The following is a 22,656-nucleotide window of genomic DNA, read 5'->3' on the forward strand; positions in this document are numbered from 1 at the left end:
GTGACAAGAGGTGGTCGGAGGACCCAGCAGCGCCTGCTCCAGGGGAGAGTGAGTATGGGTACTGCACTGCCGCAGGGCTGCATGAAAATGCTTATTAATCAAGACACCCCACTGCTCATGCCACTCCAAGGGGCTGGGTGTCACCTGTGAGGCTGCTTTGGATGATCTCTTCCAGCTAAAAAAGCAATTTAGGAGGTCAGTGTCCTCCTCAGACCTGCTAGAGAGGGATTCTTACAGAGGGCAGTGTGCCCTGGGCAGAGGGCGTCTCTGACGATGTGACTGAGCTCTGCAGGGGAGAGACCCTGGCAGGAAGCCCCATGTAATGAAGTCACTCCAGTGGAAGGGCAGGCATGGGATACAAACTAAGAGAGGCATAACTTTTACCATTTTGTTTCTGCAAAAATCCGATGACCTTTTCCAGCACAGTGGTTTTGTCCATTTTCCGGGTGTTGCCAGGGAGCATGGAGCTAAGCTCTTTGATGAGAACATTGAACTGGTCCCGACGCTTCTTCTCAGACTTGTTTCGAGAAGCTCTGCCAACACAAAACACATGGGTTACTGGAACATTCTCCATCATAAAGGTTCTCTTATGGAACGGAGATACTTTCTATCGGTGCACGTTCTGCTGTGATCATCCTATCAAGTGTCTTTCAGGGAAAGTAACATTTGCCACAGTTCAGAACTGAATAAAGGAGACCCTTAGCCACAAAGAGAGACAGCATTAATAGATAAGTACTCACTCAGATGCAAAATTGTACACAGATGAGCTGTCGGCAGATGCCACTCACTCTGACTTCATAGGGCTCTGACTTTGACAGGGCAAAGAACATGCTGTTCAGATGCTGCAGCCCAGTGGGGTTCGCTCTGAGTCCCTCTTTAGCCCAACCATGCCCCCCAGCTCAGAGAACTCAGCCTTTGGCACCAAATCATGGAGGGTAGCCAGCATCCTGAGTGTCCAGCAGAGGGCCAGTGCCACCCAGGGCATGTGTCCAAGCCACCGCCCCAGAGCTGGTTATCCTGCCTGGGAGACAGGGCACACCCTACATGAAACCATCTGCAAGTGACCCTAATTCAGGGCCGATGTGTGACAGGGAGTGCTGTGCTGTCATGCTGGTAAGATGGCTGAGCTCTTAGAGATGACATGGAGGGACCTTCAGCGCATGTCGCCAAGTGGGAAGAGCAATCTGAAATGGCTGCACACTGTGTGGTTCCAACCAGAACACTCTCCGGAAAGGAGGATCGCGGAGACAGGAGAAGGGTCAGTGGCTACCAGGGGCTGAAGTGTGAGGGGTGAGTGGGGGAGCTCAGAGGACTTTGAGGGCAGTGACAGTACTCTCTATGATACTATCACAGTGGATATCTGTCATTGTATATTCATCTAAACCCCCAGAATGTTCAGCACCAACGGTGAACCCTGATGCCAAACATGGACACTAGTGGTAATGATGAGTCAAACACCGTTGGTTCATCAGTTACAGCAAGCACACCACTCTGGTTGGGGTGTTGATAATGGGGGATGCTGTGAATAAGTAGGGACAGGGGTTATATGCGAAATCTCTGTACATTTTTGTTTTTGTGTGTGTGTGTGTGTGTGTGTGTTTTTGTGAACATACAATTGCTCTAAAAAGAAAGTTTATTTAAAAATGACACACGACACTGCACACCTAAGAAGAGAGCCAAGCAGAGATGCTCAGTGAAGGGAGGGGACCCCTGGGAACTTGAGTATGGCACACAGTGCAGGAGGCCTGCCCTCAGCAGAGGGAGTTTGGGGAGCAGGACCCTCCAGAGGCTGGATCCTTAATGACACACCACAGGCCCAGGGGCTGGCTCTCAGCTTCACAGGATAAGTTCCTCATCTAAATCTAGCTTATTCAAAGGAGACGTAGGGCTAGGAAAGCTGACCTACCCTTCCAAATTCACCCAGGACAGAACATTCCAAAAGTCAGCTCACTGCAGGCTCACGGGCCACAGCAGCAGGACCCGTGCCCAGGCCAGATCCCTGCTCCAGCCATGCCGGGGCTCAGGATACGGAGCCTGGGGGAGCTGATCGCTTGTAGGAGGCCGCAGGCAGGCAAGGCAGGGTGCTGGTGCCTGTTCTCATCAGAGGAACTCACCTTGTTGGGTAGGTGCCATAACCTACAGGTGTCAGAATCAAGTGAAGACTGCTTCCCTCAGCAGCCCTGAAACAGGGACAGTCACAAACACCCTCTCCTCGATGGCATGGTGGCCACACTACTCCGTCTGCACAACCTGTCTTGATGTCAACACACTCGCTCATAAGCCATCCTCTTGATTACAGTTCAGTCTGCACTGTCTTCTGATAATATCTGAGGTAATTCTTCAATGCTCACCTGAGGTGTGTGGTCACCAGGCATACCTAAGGGACTCTTCACCCTCCTGACCGCTCATTCCTGTCCTTGGGATTGGGCAGGACCTGGGCCTCCTTCCCCCCTCAGTACTGTCTTCAGGTGGGCTCTCCCAGTCACACCTGGCTGGGGCTGCCAAAGTGAGGCACAGGGTGTCCTTCTGCGGGTCCAGGGTAAACAGCATAGTGTTCAAACACAGGGAGAGAAGAAAGGAACCTTTTAACACTCCGAGTGGCTATCTGTGCATTATAAATAATTTTTGGCCTAGATTTTAAAGAGTGGCATGCAGCCTCCTTTGCCAAAATAAAAAGCACTGTTTCTGTCCGACTCTGCCCAGTACACATTATTTGTGAGCTGATAACACCCAGCTCCTTACGACTCTGCCTTCAGTGGGTAATGACAATGAACATGGCCTGGTGGATAACACAGATGGTTTGTGTCACGATGACAGAAACACAAGCCTCCGCCTGCAGCACTCTGTGCTGGGACCTGGCCAGGATCAGTGGGTCCCCAGCTCTGAGGCAGGAGAGAGAAGACTAACCTCCAAGGACCTCTTTCCCACGAGGAAGTCCGCTGGGCGGCCCGACACCACGCCTCCCGGGCTCCGGGACAAGCTGGAAACCACCAACGGTCAGCCTTTCGCTTTGTTTTTCCTCTTTCTTTCTTTTTTTTAGATTTTTTTTTTTTTTTATCCTCACCTGAGGACATTTTCCAATTTTTGATCAGATAGAGTGGGAGGAAGAGAGAGAGAGAGAGAGGAAGAGAGAGAGAGGGAAACATCAACGTGAAACGGACACATCGAGTGGCTGCCACCCACACGCCCAACCAGGGCCGCGGACGAACTACAATCAAGGTACGTGCCCTTAGCGGGAACCGAACCCGGGTCTCTCTGGACAGCAGGCCGACGCTCTAACCGCTGAGAAAACCGGCCAGGGCTTTATTTTTTAATTGATTTTTTTTACAGAGAGAGGAAGAGAGAGAGAGAGAAATATCAATGAGAGAGAACAACGATCGGACTTCTGGTCAGGATGGCGGGTAGGTAAACGCGGTATCGCGTCCTCCCACAACCACATCAAAGTTACAAGTAAAATACAGAACAACCATCATTCAAAACCGCCTGAAATCAAGCTGAATGGAAGTCCTACAACTACGGAATTAAAGCAGCAGCCACATCCAGACTGGTAGGACGGGCGGACACACCCACGTGTGGCGGATAAAAATCAGGAGGACACCTCAGCTGGGAAGGTCCTTCCTGAGGACTGAGGGGTCCCTGTCCCACACCAGGTGCCCCACTCAGGGTTCCAGTGCCAGGAAGAGAATCCCCATCACTTCTGGCTGGAAAAACCAGCGGGAACTGAGGCTCAGGGAGGCTGACGCAGCTGGAGCCCTAGGCAGCTCCTCTTAAAGGGCCCGCGCACGGACTTATCGGACTCTCTCCCTCTAAGCTCAGAGGGGAGGCAGCTCAAGGGGCACCAGAGACATACAGGGAAGAACTGAGCTGTTTGGCACTGGAGCGAGGGCTGAAGAGGGGGCTTTCTCTGGGACAAATGTGCTGTCAGAGGCCTTTGTTCCTTTGGTGAGCCTGAGCCCTTCCCAGGGGCGGCAGACAGAAGCCATATCTGGGACTCCAGCAACCTGGCTCACACTGGCAGCCCCGCCCTGGTGACTCCCTGAGGCCCCGCCCCACCCAACTTTCAGGCCCACCCAAGCTGCTGCTAGTTGCTTAACCATAGGATTGGCCTGTCTTGGATCCTGCTTCAGGTTTTCCTAAATTCTTTCAAATGAGCAGAATCTGGTCTCAGCTAGCCCTATACCGCTCGTTAAGTAACACACAGAAACAAACACAGGGAGGCAGCCAAAATGAGAAGACAAAAAAACAGGTACCAAATGAAAGAACAGAAAAAAACCCCAGGAAAAGAACTAAGTGAAATGGAGATAAGCAACCTAACAGATGCTGAGTTCAAAATACTATTTATAAGGATACTCAATGAACTCAGTGAGAACCTCAGTGAACTTAGTGAGGGCCTCAAGAGCATAAAAAAGGACCAGTCAGAAATTATGGATGCACAGTCAGAATTGAAGGAGGCATTGACTGAAATAAAGAATAATTTACACAGATTCAATAGTAGAGTATGTAAAACCAAGAAGCAAACCATCGATTTGGAATATAAGGAAGCAAAAAATGCCCAATCAGAACAGCATAAAGAAAAAAGAATCCAAAAAAATGAGGATAGTGTAAGGAGCCTCTGGGACAACTTCAAGCATGCCAACATTCGCATCTTGGGGGTGCCCGAAGGAGAAGGGCGAGAACAAGAAATCGAAAACCTGTTTGAAACAATAATGGCAGAAAACTTTCCTAACTTGGTGAAGGAAACAGACATACAAGTCCAGGAAGCACAGAGAGTCCCAAACAAGATGAACCCCAAAGGCCCACACCAAGACACATCATCATCAAAATGCAAAAGGTTCAAGACAAACAGAGAATCTTAAAAGCAGCAAGAGAAAGGCAGCTAGTTACCTACAAGGGAGTTCCCATTAGGTGTCAGCTGATTTCTCAAAAGAAACTTTGCAGGCCAGAAGGGAGTGGCAAGAAATATTCAGAGTGATGAAAACCAAGAACCTACAACCAAGATTACTTTATCCTGCAAAGCTGTCATTTAGAATCGATGGCCATATAAATAGTTTCCCAGACAAGAAAAAGTTAAAGGAGTTCATCACCACCAAACCATTATTATATGAAATGATGAAGGGTCTTTTTGAAGAAAAAGATAAAATATATGAACAAACAAAATGGCAATGAATACATATCTATTGACAATGGAATCTACAAACAAAATGAACAGGTAGAACAGAAACATTCTCATAGATACAGAGAACATTTTGTTGGTTGCCAGATGGGAGGGGGTTTGGGGGAATGGGTAAAAAAGGTGAAGGGATTAAGAAGTACAAATTTATTGCTAGACTGACAAACCTCAAAGGGAAGGGGGTTGGGAGGTAGGAAGAAATAAACCAAAGAACTTATATGCATAACCAATGGACACAGACAATAGTGTGGGAAAAGGCGGGAGGGGGGCGGAAGTGGGGAAGAGGGGGCAATGGGGGAAAAATGTGGAACATCTGTAATACATTCTACATTCAACAATAAAGATTAAAAAAAAAAAGAATAAACAAACAAACAAAAAAAGAGAACAACGATCTGGGGATCGAGCCGGCAACCTTGACATGTGCCCTGACCTGCAATTGAACCGGGACCTCTCTATCCATGGGAAGACATTCAATCCTCTGAGCCACACTAGCCAGGCTTGTTTTTCCTTTAAGGCATTATGTATATTCAGTAAAAATCATCCATTTTAAGTGTATGGTTTGATAAATTTTGGTAACTGTGAAACCACTTCCAAAACAACAAATAAAGCAGTTCCCTTATCCTTGAAAGGTTTTCTCCTACACCTGCTGTGACCCCTTTGATGACGGCCACAGACCACCATCTGCTGTCACTTCTGCTGTCAGTTCAGTCTACACACACGCAATCAGAGAGTCCACTGACTTCCATTCAGCATCAAGTTTTTGAGATTTACCCATGTTGTTATATATATGTTAATATTTCATTCCCTTTCGTTGCCAACTAGTGTTCGCTGGGCAGTTTCCAGTTTGGGGATTAAGACCGATGCTGCTCTGAGTGTCCACGTCCATGTCTTTGTGCAGACACAGGCCTCACTTCACTTGGGCAATATGTAGGCATGCAATGGCCAAGTCATGGGATAAATGCATGCTTCACATGGTCAAGCACTGCGGTCCCTTGACGCAGAGGGCGCACGATGTCTGCAGTCCCCCGGCCGTGCATGGGAGTGCCACTCGCTTCATGTCCTGTCCCACACTTGGTACCAACCATCTTTTTTCATTGGCCATTGAAATATTGTCACATTGTGGTTTGAGTTTGCATTTTTCTGATGACTAGTAATGGTAAACAGCTTTTCACATGCTTAGTACTCTTTCACGCAGCTTCTTTGGTGGAGTATCTGTTCAAATGTTCTGTCCATTTTCATTCAGGTTGTTCCTTCTGATGGAGTTTAAGAGAGAGAAAGAGAAAGAGGAAGAGAAGGGGTTGGGGTGAATGGAAAGTGTGGGACATGTGTTTTAAATATACGTCGATACAGCCTCAGTGTTCAATATTGAGGGCAGGGCTCAGCGAGCCCCAGGTCACCTCTCCGGTGTTCCTCAAGGGACACTGGTTACACAGAAAACATTGCTGGGCACTTATCATGCAAGAGGCACTATTTAAAGTGCTTCAACACATGAGTTCCTGTCACACTCACGATCAGCTTGTATGATGGGTGTTGTCACTGCCGGCTCAGAGGGGTTGAGGCCTGGACAGTGGTAGGGCTGAGGCCCAGGGCCCAGGGGAGGGGCAGACGGGCACCTGCACTCTGGGCAGTGCCGTGCCTCCCTCTTCTTCAGCTCCCTGCAGAATCTCCGTGCAGGTATCTGTGGGGAGCCACGCCCGTGTCCGAGCCACCCGTGTCACGGAACCCAGAGGATTATGGCGTTTGTGCTCAGGGAAGAACCTGCAGACAATCAGCTGAAACACCCAGCACCTCAAGAGCTGTACACAAGGCGCAATGAGATACAGGCTAGGAAGAAGTCTCAACACACTCCAAGGGCACTCACAAAGGCCAACGATGTGAGGTGGTCAGGGCCACCCTCAGGGGCTGCATTCCGCTGGCCTTGAGGGGTGGGCGGGCAGGTGGCAGGGAGGATAGCTGCAGAGTGCTGTAGGTGGAGCTCGACAGGACAGTAGGCATGCGTGGGAAAGTGAAGAGTCAGGAGAGTGGACAGAAGGAGACAGTGGCGGACCAGCCCATCTGGTCTCAGATTGTGGGTGCATCTGAGACACGGTCTTGATGGAGAGTCTAGGGAGGAAACTGGTTAGGAAATTGGGAGCGGGGAAGAGGGACCCACATTAGGGGACGTGAGCAGACAGGAAAGACACAAGGACCGTTGGCAACAGCACCATGTGTTCTGTCCTGTGGGGCCCCACCCAGCACTAATCTAACCTACCATGAAGCACTGTGGGGAGCTGTGGGTCCAGAGGCAAAGGAGTCGCAGCTTAACTTTGTTTGTCTAGAAAAATAATGTTAATGGTCTATACCTTGAAAAGTTTTTTTTTTTTTCCCTTAAGTTCTCACTTGAGGACATGTTCATTGATTTTTTAGAGAGAGGAGGAGAGAGAGTAAGGGAGGGAAAGAAAGGGAGGGAGAGGGAGAGAGAGAGAAAGAGAGACAGAGAAAAACATCTATGTGAGGCAGGAACATTGACTGGTTGCCTACTGTACATGCCCCAACAGGGGTTAGAACCCACAACCATTTTGGTGTAGGAACGACGCCCCAACTAACTGAGCTATACTACCTTTACAACTGTTTACCCAAAAATAACATACAGGAAACATGACTTTTTCTTTGGGGCACAGTTCTATAAATTTTAGCATGTGCATAAATCCATGTAACCACCACCCCAATCCAGAGACAAACAGTTCCCTCCAGAACTCCTTCATTCTCTCCACACCTGTAACCCCTGGCAACTCCTGCTTTGCTGCCCATCACTAGGTCTCTTTTCCAGAACAGCAGATAAATACGGTCCTACGGAATGTCCTCTTTAAAGCCTGGCTTCTTCTACCCAGCAGAATGTGTCTGGGATGCTTCCAAGCTGCTGCATCTGTCCACACCATGCCCTTTCTTTTGCTGAGGAGCTTTCCATTGTATGGATAAACCCACTGTGGTTTATCCATTAATCCGCTAGAAGAAATTCGGGTTGTTTTTCATTTTTGGTGATTATGAATACACCTGACAGTAGGATGGCTGAATCACATGGAAAGTGTTTGTTTTTATATGCATGACGCATGGACTCAGACAATAGTGTGGGGAAGACCTGGGGTGGGGCGGGGGCTGGGTGGAGGGGAGCAAAGTGGGGGAAAACGGGGTACATATGTATACTGTCAACAATAAATGTGAAAAATGATAAAAAATAAGAAACAAGATAGTATATGTTTTAATTTTATAAGAAACTGCCTCCCAGCATGGCTGCACTTACCTCCACCTTTACTATATGAGTGATCCAGAAGCCCCACACCCTCGGGGTGTGTTGATCCTCACCCAAGGATATTTGTTCCATTGATTTTTAGAGACAGAGAAAGGGAGGGAAGGGGAGAGAGAGAAACATTGATGTGAGAGACACATTGATTGGTTGCCTCCCACATGGGCTCTGACCGGACCCAGGGATCAAACCTGCAACCCAGCCAAGTGCCCTTGACCGAAAATTGAACTTGAGACCCTTCTGTGCTCAGTCAGCGTTCTCACCGCTGAGCCATGCTGGCTGAGCTGCCAGTGCTGCTCATCATAGCAGGTCTGAGATGTGCAGTGTCATCTTGTCAGGCTCTGCTTTGTATTTTCTACTGGTGGATGATGGTGAACATATTTTCCTGAGCTTTTCTGCCATCTGTATGTTCTCTTCGGTGAAGCATCCGTTTGTGTTTTGATGCCCATTTTTAAATTGGGCTTTTTGTTTTCTTACTGTTGAGTTTTGAGAGTTCTTTATAGATTCTGATACAAGTCCTTTGTCAGACATGTGACTTGTCAATAGTGTATCCCAGCTTGCCTTTGGAACCTTTTAATAGTATCTTTCACAGATGATATTTTTAATTTTGAAGAAATCCAAATTAATCTTTTCTTGTATGAGCTGTGCTTCTGGTGTCAGGTCTGGGAACTCTTCACCTAACCTCAGGCAACAGAGATTTTCTCCTGTGTTTTCTTCTCATAGTTTTACATGATTTATATTTAGATTTATGATCTATTTTGAGTTACTTTTATAATGTGTATAGTTTAGAGTGATGTTTGTTTTCAAATGGTTGTCCTGTTGTTCCAACTCTATTTTTAATTTCTTTTTTAAAATTTTATTTATTTATTTTTTTATCCTCACCCGAGGACATTTTTCCATTTTTTGTTCAGATAGAGTGGGAGGGAGAGAGAGGAAGAGAGACAGAGAGATAGAAACATCAATGTGAAAGGGACACATCGAGTGGCTGCCACCCGCATGACCAACCAGGGCCAGGGCCTAACTGCAACCTAGGTACGCGCCCTTAGCGGGAACCGAACCCGGGTCTCTCTGGACTGCAGGCCGATGCTCTAACCACTGAACAAAACTGGCCAGGGCCATTTTTATATTTTTTTAAACTTATCTTTATTGTTGAATGTATTACAGATGTCCTTTCTTTTTCCCCCATTGACCCCTCCTCCCCACTCCCATCTCACTCCTGCCTTCCCTACACTATTGTCTGTGTCCATTGGTTATGCATACAAGCATATCAGTTTTTGGTTCATCTCTCCTCTCTTCTCCCCCTTTGAGGTTTGTCAGTCTAACAACCAATTTGTACTTCTTAATTTCTTCCACTTTTTCACCCATTCACTCAACACCCCTCCCATCTGGAAACCAACAAGAAGTTCTCTGTATCTATGAGTCTGTTTCTGTTCTGCTTGTTCATTTTGTTTGTATATTCAATTGTTGATAGATATGTATCAATTGCCATTTTATTGTTTATATTTTTGTTGTTGTTGTTTTTGTTCTTCTTTTTCAAGAAGACTCATCAACATTTCATATAATACTGGTTTGGTGGTGATGAACTCCTTTAGCTTTTTCTTGTCTGGGAAACTCTTTTATATGGCCATCGATTCTAAATGATAGCTTTGCTGGATAGAGTACTCTTGGTTGTAGGTCGTTATTTTTCATCACTTTGAACATCTCTTGCCACTCTTTTCTGGCCTGCAAATTTTCTTTTGAGAAATCAGCTGACAATCTTATGGGAGCTCCCTTGTAGGTAACTAATTGCTTTTCTCTGGCTGCTCTTAAGATTCTCTCTTTGTCTTTAATCTTTTGCATTTTGATAATGATGTGTCTTGGACCTCTTTGGGTTCATCTTGTTTGGGACTCTCCGTGCTTCCTGGACTTGTATGTCTGTTTCCTTCACAAAGTTAGGAAATTTTTCTGTCATTATTATTTCAAATAGGTTTTCAATTTCTTATCCTCTCTTTTTTCCTGGTACCCCCTATGATGTGAATGTTGGTACGCTTGAAGTTGTCCCAGAGGCTCCTTACACTATCCTCATTTTGGGGGATTCTTTTTTTTCGCTGTTCTAATTGGGTGTTTTTTGCTTCCTTGTATTCCAAATCAATGGTTTGCTCCTTGGCTTTACTAACTCTACCATTATTCCCTGTAAATTATTCTTTATTTTAGTTACTGCATCTTATATTTCTGACTGTGCATCCTTTACTTCTGACTGGCCCTTTTTAATGCTCTTGAGGCCCTCACTAAGTTCCTTGAACTTCCTTATAAGCAGTGTTTTGAACTCTGCACCTATTAGATTGCTTACCTCCATTTTGTTTAGTTCTTTTCCTGGTGTTTTGTTCTTTTCTTTCATTTGGGACCTGTTTCTTTGTCTCCTGATTTTGGCTGCTTCCTGTGTTTGTTTCTATGTATTAGATAGAGTTGTTATGTCTCCTAGGCTTGGGGTAGCCTATTGTAGTAGGGTCCAGTGGCACAGCCTCCCTAGTCTCCTAGCTAGACCCTTGAGGTGCACCCCTATTGTGGACTATACACCCCTCTGTTGTAAGTGAGTCTTGATTGCTGTTGGCATGTCAATGGGAGGGATTTACTCAGGCTGATCAGCTGCAAGAACTGGCTGTGCCCACTGCCCACCAACAAATGACTACCCTGGAGAATCAGCTGTGCAGGGGTCACCACACAAAGCAAGAATTACTTCATCAGGGCTCTGGTACCCACTGAATCTACTACCTGAGTGAGTCACTTGTGGAGGTGGTTGGGTGATGGTGCTGCACCATGGTCTGAAGCTGTCCACTAGGTGTGCTGGCTCTGGGGCAAGGTCAGCCACTGCCTGTGTTCTACCCGGGACTACCAGGCATAAGCTACAAAGCGATCTGCTGGTGGCTGCTTCTTGTGCTGGGCTTGGAGGTGCCCAGGCAAAGTAAAGCTGTGAGCCAAGTCTGGCTGTTTCTAGTGTCAGGCCTGGGGCCAGTTAGTGAGAGGTATGGGGCTTGCTGAGACCAGATGCTGTTTGTTTGAGAGAATTTAGGAAAATTTGAAACAGGAGCCAAGCCAGGCTTAGGTGGGCTGGAAATTTGGGTGGGAATCACCAGGGTGGGCCAACAGTGTGAGCCATGTTGCTGGAGTCCCAGATGTGGTGCTCGTCTGTCTTCCCCGTGGGGGAAGGGATCACCAAAGGAACAACGGCCTCTACCAGCACATCTGTCTGGGAGAAAGCTGCCTCTCTAGCTCTTACCCTGATGCCAAACAACTTAGTCCTTTCCCATATGTCTCTGGTGCCTCTCAAGCTGCCTCCCCAATGCAGGAGTGAGTCGGAGAAAGTCTGTGCTCAGGCTCCTTAAGAGGAACTGCCTGGGACCGAAGCCTCAGCCTCAGTTCTCACTGGTTTTACAGCCTGAAGTTATGGGGATTCTCTTCATGGCACTGGAACTCTAAGCTGGGGGCCTGGTGTGAAACGGGGACCCCTCACTCCTCATGGAGGACCTTCCCAGCCAAGGTGTCCCTCCTGATTTTTCTCTGCCACATATGGGTGTGGGACCAACACATTTGCCTCTGCCCCTCCTACCAGTCTCCATGTGACTGCTTCTTTAATTCCATAGTTGTAGGATTCACATTCAGCTTGAATTCAGGCGGTTCTGCATGATGGTTATTCTGTAGTTTATTGTCATTTTCATGTGGTTGTGGGAGGAGGAGAGTACTGTGGTTACCTACGCCACCATCCAGACCATAAGTCCCAACTCCATTTTTTTCCCCTTGGAGAATTTGCTTTGCATTTATTTATTTATTTTTATAATTTATTTATTTATTTTTTGTTACAGATGTTTCTCCTTTTCACCCCACTAATTCCCCCCTCCCCCTCCCTCCCTGCCCTGTCCCCAGCTTTGTTGTCCATGTCCATTGATCATGCATACAAACATATAAGTTCTGTAGTTTATCTCTCCCCCACCATCCCCTCTTCTGGGGATTGTCAGTCTGTACCCCACATCCACATTTCTGGGACTACCCCATTCCTCAGACTGTTATGTTCATTATATTCCACAAATAAGTGAGATCGTTTGATACTTGTCTTTCTCTGTTTTGCTTGTTTTGCTTAGGATAATACTTTCCAGGTCCCTCCATGTCCTGTGAAAGGATGAGAGATCTTTCTTTCTTACTGCTGTGTAATTCTCCATTGTGTATATGTACCACAGCTTCTTTATTCCATTTGTCAACTGATAAGCATTTGGGCTGTTTCCAGATCTTAGGTATTGTAAATAGTGCTACTACGAACATGGGGGTACATATATTCTTTCTGATTGGTGTTTCAGGTTTCTTAGGATATATTCCTAGAAGTGGGATCACTGGGTCAAATGAAAGTTAAATTTTTAATTGTTTGAGGTAACACCATATTGTTTTCCATAGTGGCTGCACCAGTCTGCAATCCCACCAGCAGTGTACTAGAGTCCCCTTTTCTCCACACCCTCGATAACACTTGTTGTTTGATGATTTGTTAATGCTGGCCATTCTGACAGGTGTGAGGTGATACTGCATTGTGGTTTTAATTTGCATCTCTCTGATGATTAATGATGTTGAGCATTTCTTCATCTGTCCCTTGGCCATTTGTATGTCCTGTTTGGAGAGGTGTCTATTCAGCAACTCTGCCCATTTTTTAAATTGGGTTCTTTGTCTTCCTTTTGTTGAGTTGTATGAGCACTCTATGTATTTTGGAAATTAACCCCTTATCTGATACATCATTGGTAATGATGCTCTCCCACACAGTGAGTTGCCTTTCCATTTTGATGGTTGTTTCTTTTCCTGTACAGAAGCTATTTAGTTTGATATAGTCCCATGTGTTCATTTTTTCCTTTGTTTCTGTTGCCTTAGGTGATGTGTCAGTGAAAATTCTGCTGCGTGTGATGTCCGAAATTTTATTGCCTACATTTTCTTCTAGGATTTTTATGGATTCACAGGTCACAATGAACTCTTTTATCCATTTTGAGTTTATTTTTGTGTATGGTGTAAGTTGATGGTCTAGTTTCATTTTTTTTTGCATGTAGCTGTCCAATTTTCCCAACACCATTTATTAAAAAGGCTGTCTTTACTCCATTGTATGCTCTTGCATAATGTCTTGGGTCCATTTCGGGTTCTCTGTTCTGTTCCACTGATCTATCTGCCTGCTCTTGTGCCAGTACCAGGCTGTTTTGATTACCGTAGCTTCGTAGTATAACCTGATATCCGGTATTGTGATCCCACCTGCTTTGTCCATTTTTAAGATTGCTGTGGCTATTCGAGGTCTTTTTTGATTCCACATGAGCTTTTGAAGCATTTGTTCAAGTTCTGTGAAGTATGTTGTTGGTATTCTGATGGAAATTGCATTGAATCTGTAGATTGCTTTGGGTAATATGGACATTTTAATGATGTTAATTCTTCCAATTCATGCACAAGGTATGTGCTTCAACATTTTTATATCTTCCTCTATTTCTTTTTTCACTGTCCCGTTGTTTTCTGTAAATAGATCCTTTATTTCTTTGGTTAAATTTATTCCTAGGTATCTTAACATTTTTGCCGTGATGGCAAATGGGATTGTTTTTATAGTTTCTCTTTCTGTGAGTTCATCATTGATGTATAAAAATGCCATCGATTTCTTGAGGTTAATTTTGTATCCTGCTACTTTGCCAAATTCATTTATTAACTCTAGTAGATTTTTGATGGCGTCTTAAGGGTTTTTTATGTATAATATCATGTCATCTGCAAATAATGACAATTTCACTTCCTCCTTTCCAATTTGGCTCCCTTTTATTTTTTCCTCATGTGTGATTGCTGTGGCAAAGACTTCCAGTACTATGTCAAATAAGAGTGGTGAAAGTGGGCATCCCAGTGTTGTTCCTGTTCTTAAGGGAAATGCTTTTAGTTTCTGCCAATTGAGTATGATGTTGGCTGTAGGTCTTTCACATATGGCCTTTATTATGTCAAGATATGATACCTCTATTCCCACACTGCTGAGCATTTTTATCAGAAATGGGAGCTGGATTTTGTTGAATGCTTTTTCAGTGTTTATTGATATGATCATGTGGTTTTTATTCTTCATTTTATTTATGTGGTGTATCACATTTATTGATTCGCGAATATTGTTCCAGCCTTGCATTGCTGGGATGAATCCCACTTGGTCATGGTGAATAATTTTTTTGATGTATTGTTGGATCTGATTTGGTAATATTTTGTTCAGGATTTTGGCGTCTATGTTCATCAGGGAATATTGGCCTGTAGTTTTCTTTCTTCGTAGTGTCTTTTTCTGGTTTTAGAATTAGAATTATGCTGGCCTTATAAAACGAGTTTGGAAGTCTTCCTTCTTGAATTTTTAAAAATAGTTAGAGGAGAATGGGTGTTTATTCTTTTTTGAATGTTCGGTAAAACTCCCCTGTGAAGCCATCAGGCCCAGGCTTTTGTTTGCTGGGAGAGTCTTGTTAACCTCTTCAATTTCCTTTGTTGTTATTGGTCTGTTCATGTTTTCTATCTCTTCCTGGTCCAGTTTTAGGAGACTATGTGACTTCTCAACAAGAAACACTACAGGCCAGAAGGGAATGTCATGAAGTAATCAAAGTCATAAAAAACAAGAATCTGAATTCTAGCTCTGTTAACTTGGTTAACTGCTCATTATTTATCTCATCTTCGGTAGAAGTCTCTTGTTCTTTCATTTGGCATTTGTTTCTTTGTTTCACCATTTTGGCTATCACAGTGGTCTTTGGAGCCTGCCAAACTTTCCCTGTGGGTGTTCGTGGTCTGCTGTTTGTGGCTCCCTCTACTGGGTTTGGATGTGCGAGGGAGGACCCATGTTAAACACCACTATCAAGTCTTACTTTCCTGGTTAGAGTGCTTGCCCAGGAATGGTTCAGTTATCCTCTAGCTTTTGCCTGGAGACTATCAGTAGTGGTTACTTGAAGAGCCTTGGGTTCTCAGTTGAATGAAAAACTCCTTCAGGTGTTCAGCATAAGGGGATTTCCCAAGGGTGGGGCAGGTGCTGGTTGTTAATGAGCCTCAATTTGTATTTCAATGGCCCACAGGGTGGGGTTGAATCTCCAAGGGAGGGGCCGCCATATCTCCCCACGGCCCTGGCTAGTAGTAAGATGGCCAGTGTCTTGCGTGGCTGCAACTCAGCAAAAGCTCTGAGCGCCCTCCAAATCCCGAGCGTCCCTGCACAGTTCCAGTCCAGTCCACCCTCCTTCTGCCAGAGCCTAAGGTGAGTGGCTGTGGCTATTTTAGCATCTGTCCTGGCTCTGCGTTGTGGAGCCGCTTGGGAGTTTAACCTGAGGGCGCTGCTCACAGCTAAGGCCGCTGCTGTCTGTGCGCTCCCAGCCCCCTCTCACGCCTCCGCAATCCTACCAGGATCGAGTCAGTGTCCCTTGCAAGCTTTTCAGTTGCTTTTTTCCCGATGATTTGTCTTTATTTTTGTTGTAATTCCAGTTTGGTCCTGGGAGGATGGTCTGTGTAGCTTCCATTCACTCTGCCACCATTTTGGAATCCTCCAGTTTCACTCTTAACCAGAGTTATGAGAAAGTGTTGGGGCCCAAATGGGAAGCTGCCCTAATTTCCTAGTGATCCTTTCTAAATGTTTACACAGCAAGAATTTCACCAGAGCACAACCTTAGGAACTTGCTGCTGAAATTCTACGAAGAATGCTTAGCCTCTTCTGAAGAAAGGCAGCAGTTTCAAGATGGTGAACTTCTGACCATCCTTTTTCAATTTAAAGTTAATTGTAATTATTGAAAGGCTTTTGGTGAATTTTCTGTTGCCTCAAACACCCCCTGGTTGGTGCTGGGTGTCCCTCAGCTAAGACATCCCCCAATTTTTAAGCATACAAGGCACACATTTTTCTTTTGATAAGTCTTTGTGGACAACTAAAGGACCCCACCAGGGGAAAAGCCAAACACCCCAAATCGAGGGAGGCCCCTCTCCAGGGTGCTGTTTGCTGGGCATGGTCAGAATCAGCACTCTGCTTGCAAGGACAGCTCTGCTTCCCCTTTGTCGTGAATCCAGAATCATTCATCAGAAACTGCAGAATAATATACATGACTGGTATGTCCCGATACCGTCATGTTCTCTCTTGCTATCACCTCAACCATCAAATAAAACAAACAGAAAGGAAGTGTCAAAAAATTTTCCTGCTTTCCCATCCTGTGTTGAGGCTAAGATGATGTACATAACACACAGTCAAGAGCTATGAAAGAAAATCACAGCAAAATTAGCACGCTAGGCTCTGGCTGGGAACACCAACGTACACCGTGCAGGGCCAGGCTTCTCGGCTGCGTCGAGCCCGTGCACGGGGGTGGCAACAAGTATCCAGAAGTTGGCTACAGCCCTCATGGACTGGACCAACTTTCCTTTCAGACTTACAGGATTTACAGGGAGAGAAATGAAACAAGTAAAATGAGGTCCGTTTCTCCTCGTAGCCATAGCAGCCTCCAGACCCTGCAGGACGTGCTCTTTCCCTTCAGTGCCTGTTTCCGAGAACGCCTCCCTAGCTGGCCCGAAAGATCTCCGAGGGCAGGGCGGTGCTATGGATCTCTCTATCCCCCACTTGGTCACCACGTAACTTAGTTAACGAGTACTGATGCACCATGACAGATGGTTTCAGTCATTGGTTCATATCAACAAACCACCCCGGAGACCTGTAGACACAGCCTGCCTCCCTAAGACTGGAGTTTGCCTTCTGCAACATCTGCTTCTGCAAAAGCGCATGGACAGGCTTCATGCGTGTTGTGTTGTGAACTCTGCCCTCTTCCCCGAACCATTTTATTGGTGTGTGGACTAAGGATTAGGGTAAAAGAATAATATACCTGTTTAGCTTGTGTTTCCGAACCAGCATTCACTCTATGGAGAATCCCCAAATAAGCTATTCTTGCTTGACACTCTTGGTTCCTATTAACAAAAAACAGCACTATTCTCAACTGACCACCCATCCTCAATCCCTCCCTCAACGAAATACACCGGGTTATGGAAACAGAACTTCCCAGCTGATAGATCATACAATTTAACTAATACTGATGAGCTGCTCATTTAATAGTGGATCAAAGAAAGAGGTTCATATGAAACAGTTTGTCCTTAGTGTTCAGTCCTACAAAAACACAGAGCAGACTATATTTTACAATACCGCAGTTAGAAAAACTGGCCATCTTTGAGAAGTGAGGATTTCTATCAGCACTTTCTGTGCCTGCCCTTGGCATGCACAGGATCAAAGGATGCAGCTCTCAGGGCTGTCATGAGAAGCTGTTAGGGTCTAGACTTTGGTAAATGATGCCTGAACTTCGGTCCCTGCCTGCCACAGACTGGCTGCATGAGCCCTAAGCCTCAGCATTCTCAACTGTAAAATGGGGCTAATAAGAACTTATGTTCAAGGGGTGTGGTGAGGATTCAAGTTAATGCCTGCATGCCGCTGTGGGCACAGAGTGAGTTCTAGCTTTTCTCCACGCCAGGGGCCTGGGCACAGCTGCATTCTGTATCTGTAGTAACCCCAGGAAGAAGCTGCTACTATCACCACACCCATTCACAGACGAAGAACTGAGGCTAAGAGAGGTTTAGCGACTCGTCCAAGGACAGAAAGGAAAAGCGGCAAGAACAAAACCAGGCCTGATTCCAAGCTGCGCACTCCTGTCGGGCCACACCCTTCCTGGCAGCCACGCAGGGACAACTGCCACATCCACTTGTGCCTGGGATACGAGGCTTCCTTTCTGAGTGCAAGGACCATGCTTTTGCCTCTCAATTAATACTGACTGGGTTTACATGGAAATTCACAGAAGAAAGTGCAACTGTGTCCTGGTTCAGAAAGTTTGATAAAAAATCCAGATAAACAGTGAATTCCCTAAAGCTGTGAAAACCCTGCCTCACAAGCACATGCTTTCTGGAGGAAAGAGCACTTGCTCTGAAGCTGAACACTCTAATCATATCAAAGTACCTGTGAGTGAAAGCAATTCCTACTGGGCCTCCAGGTGGATTAGGGGAGGGACCTGTCATTTCCTGCTATGGAAACCTGCAGAACTGATGCAGTCGTAGGACCGACAGTTTTAGGGTTGTGTTCCCAAGGGCTGGGAGGGGTACTGCGCCACTGCTCTCATTCCCGCGGGGATCTGGGCTCACAAACCTTCTGAACCCGTTTCCCATCGGAGGACGCAGGGGCAGTGTGGGCCAGTGGCCCCACAAGGCCATCGTCTGTGCAGGGAGGCTTCCAAACCAGAGGCGTGGGTGCTCCGGGCTCACAGCCAATAGGGACAGAGCAGAGGGAAAGGACCTGCATTCAGTCTGCTTGTTGTCCAGGACAGAGGTGCAGCAGGGAGGAGGGCTGGGGTGGGGTGGGGCACTATCAAGAATGAGGATGGCAACAGGACACGCCCATGGACTCCCCAGGCCCACCAGGCCACGGTTCTCAGTCTGGGCCTGTCGGACAGATGGAACTGGTCTGGGAAGAAGATAGAGCCTGTCTATAACTTCCCTCTGCACTTCTTAGAGCTTGAGGATGTTTGAGAAGCTACTCAACCTACAGAGACTTCACTTCCTCCTCTGGGAAGTGAGAAGAGTAATGATACAAACTTCAGAGGGATGTTGAGGAGATGGTGTGAGATCATGCATAGAAAAGTACTTAGTCCATTGCCCTGGGTGCTGTGGTTGAAGCATTGGCCTGTTCACTGAAAGTTGGCAGGTTCAATTCCCGGTCGGGCACATACCCAGGTTTTGGGTTCCCCAGCTGGCGTGTGTGCAGGAGGCAACCAATCGATGTTTCTCTCTCTCTCCCTCTCCCTTCCTCTTTCTCTAAAATAAGTAAATAAATAAATAAAAATCAATAAAAGCATGACAACTGGTTAGGGTTAAAAAACAAAGAAGTACTTAGCCCACCTCTGCCTGCTAATGGGCTCAGCACAGGGAGTGCCCGGGCTGCAGCCCACCACGCCCGATCTTTCCATGACTGCCCGAGAATCCCTGGCAAATGTGTGCTTGTAGAATGTCCTCGTTTTCACACACATGTAGCAATTAATACTTAAAAAAAAGAGCTTCTTGGTATATTTTGTGGCTGATTCCCAAAACAATCCAAGAGGAAGGCAGGACAGAAATGATTACCTGGTGTTGTAGGTGAGAAGTAGGGCTGAGTGGAGAAGGGGATTGCGAGCATCCGTCACTAGGATGGGCCAGCTGGGAGGACAGCTCAGTCTCTGCCTGCAGCCCTCTGTGCACAGTGACTTGGGTAGAACAAGAGGCACAGCACCCCAGAGGAAAGAACTGGACACTGCCTGCCCACGAGAAAGCAGCAGGCTCTGTTCATGTCTGTTCTGGTCTAGCCTGTTCATTTGTGTGTTGCTTGGGCCTACGTGGATTCCACAACCCTCCTAGGTTGTGGCCCTGGGTCTGAGAAGCACTGTGCGGGGCCCTGTTTCCCAATGCCCAGTCAAGGGTCTGTCGCTGCAGAACCAGCTGGGAAGTTACTGGTGTTGCTGTTTGTTTAAATGTCAAACATCTGGAGCAGGAGAGGTGAGGCTCCGATAAACCCCAGGGGCACTCCCAGTTTCTACAGCCCCCTTTCACCCACCCCTCTGACCATTTCCCCTGCTCCATAGTTGTATTTTTTTTTTTTTTAAAGAAAATACTTGGGAAATTAACAACCAATGCAGACCCCCTGTGCCTTCTGACTCAGCTCTAGCAGGTCTGAAGTGTCTAGGAGGTTTTGTTCTCATCCCTACCCCCAGGTGACGTGGAAGGACAGACACGCCTGGAGCCACAGGACTGGTGACATCTGAGGGCCCCAGTATTTTCCAGGGCAGGATTCTGCAAGTGACAACTGGGGTGTGGGTTCTGTGAAGGGAAGTGGGCAAACCCGCAGGTATGCAGGCACATGACAGGCTGTCACTGTATGGAGGGGCCTGCCCCCCCCCCCCACGTGGCAGAAGCAGAAAGCAATGAGGCTGAAGGAAGGTGGCTTGGCCTCTGTGCTGGGCCTGTGGCCCTGCAGCCCAATGATCTGGGTGACCTACCAATTGCCTCCATTCACCTGTGCCCTCCATCTGGACAGGAGGCTTCTGACTCACTTTTAGTTCCTAACATTTAGCACAATAACTATCAACTCAGGCAAATCATGTGAAATTGATAATATTCGGCTGGATGTTACCTGGAATCGTCACATTAAATAGCAGCTTTATGACTCCACCTCATCTACAGTAAGTCTCCAGTAAAGGTCCACTGAAGGAATAAGCATGGACTGGGTCACAGCAGCTCTGACACACTAGCTCCCAAGCTAGGATTTCTGGCTAACGCAACACAGAGGAGGTTGCCATGTCCCCACGTACAGACGAGGAAGCTGGTCTAATGCATCAGGAAGTGTTTAACATAGTGCAGACGATTTTGCACGTTCAGTGGGCAGGAATGATTGTGACTATTATTGTTCAAAGCCAAACAGCTCTCGACACCAGAGTCAGAATTTGAATTCAAGCCTACCTGGCTCCAATCCAGCTGCCTTACCAGGCAGTGTCTGTCTTGGAAAAGCAGTAACCAAAGGCTTCTGAAAGTAGGCCCAATTCAGCAGGACAAGTGGACAAGTTAAAAATATAAACCACTTGGCAAGTCCCAGACAATGAGTAGTTTGAGGAGCGGGTCTCAGTGTCTGAGCAGAGCTCGGCGGTATTCCAGGGAGTGGGCCCAGGCCGTGCCCTGCTGCTTTTCTTGCTGGACACACAGAACGCTGCCGAGGCAGGAAGGGGGCTCCTCTTACCTCTTTGCCCTGTCTTTCTCATCTTCATCCATTAGACTTTCTATGCAGTTTTCCTGCAAAAGAGAACAGATGATTACCGTCTGCTGTCTGCTTCTAGTGCTCTTGCAGGTCTTTCTGGCTGTCCTCATTTCGGTTTCGTCCTTCACACTCACAAATTATGGAGGACTTTAACGGGTGCTTGTGCATGTGGGTTAGAACAGAGAAGTCTTCAACACAGGGCACTTATTCCCTAAGGCAGCAGAGCAACGACTAACCAGATGCCAAGGAACATCTGGAGAAGCACTGCACACACAGGATGCAAAAGGCCATCTAGGGTCACAGAAAATGCAAAGCCATTAGAGAGCATTCCTACATAGCTTGTACCTAGTTCTCCCACTACACACACCTCATACCAGCATGGTACAAGTGTCACAATGAACCGTTATTGATACATTATTAGTAAATAAGGTCTATACTTTATTAATATTTCCTTAGTTTTTGCCTACTATTCATTTTCTGTTCCAGGCTCCAATCCAGGACACATAAAACTTAGTCACCATGTCTCCTTTGTTATCCCTAGGATGTGGTTATGTATCAGATTTCCCTTGTTTTGATGACCTTGACAATTTTGTGGAGTGTTTGTAGGATGTCCCTCAATTTCGGTTTGTCTGATATTTTCCTCATGGTCAGACGGGGCATATGGATTTTAAGAGGAAGCACTCGGAGGTGAAGTGCCCCTCTCGTCACATCATATCAAGGGTATTAACAGGGCACATCACTGTCACGGTGACCCTAGTCACCTGGATGAGGTAGTGATAAACTTATTTTTAAACTGTATATTAGTTACATTTCCACATAATATGTGCAATTTGTTTTTCTGCAACTTTCAGATATCCTTTATTAGTAACTGCTGAACTGTTTACAAAGTGCACCAGCAGCGTGTGAGAGTTCCAGGAGCTCGATAATGGTTATTCCTCATTATGTTTAAGAAATACAAAGGCTTTGAAAACCAGCCAGTGATGAACCATGACACTCATCTCCCTTTGTCCTTTGGGAGAGGCTAGGAAATAACTTTCATATTTTAATTTTTCTTCCTCAGGAAACATTGATTTGGTTGCAATGGTTCATTGTCTGGAGGAAGAAAACAGCTTTGCTGAAGGACATGGACAGTGGGAAGCGGACAGCTGCCGGCCCTGCAACCCCAGCTCCCCTTCCGCTGAGACATGCCCAGCACACTCGAGCATGTTTCCCGACTCCTGAAAGGCCAGGTTGACAGGGCCGTCCTCAACCCAGCCACTCTGGCTTCTCCCAAGTAGCCAGGCCCCTGGGGCTTACTGGGGGCCTGAGCCGGGTTCTCAGAAGAACCCCCAACACAAGGCCCACCTCAGAAAGCTCCCATGACCCTCAGAAATCACAACACAAGCTTCTCCAAGGTCAACACTGAGGAGCTATCTGCCTGTTAGACTCGTGGTCCCC

General features: G+C 46.5%; 1 protein-coding gene across 1 annotated transcript in view; it reads right to left on the bottom strand.

The window, feature by feature from the left end:
* Positions 1-22,656, bottom strand: part of NPAS2 (neuronal PAS domain protein 2) — a 175,232-nt gene that overhangs the window by 76,797 nt on the left and 75,779 nt on the right. The window contains exons 2-3 of the mRNA XM_036262766.1: positions 21,202-21,254; positions 385-533 (exon numbers count right to left, since the gene is read on the bottom strand). Coding sequence (XP_036118659.1) covers positions 385-533; positions 21,202-21,233 — 181 coding nt within the window. The 5' untranslated portion in view covers positions 21,234-21,254. The remainder of the gene's footprint in view (positions 1-384; positions 534-21,201; positions 21,255-22,656) is intronic.

Source organism: Molossus molossus, unplaced genomic scaffold (assembly GCF_014108415.1).
Source record: "Molossus molossus isolate mMolMol1 unplaced genomic scaffold, mMolMol1.p scaffold_m16_p_15, whole genome shotgun sequence".
In the NCBI taxonomy this organism is placed as follows: domain Eukaryota; kingdom Metazoa; phylum Chordata; class Mammalia; order Chiroptera; family Molossidae; genus Molossus; species Molossus molossus.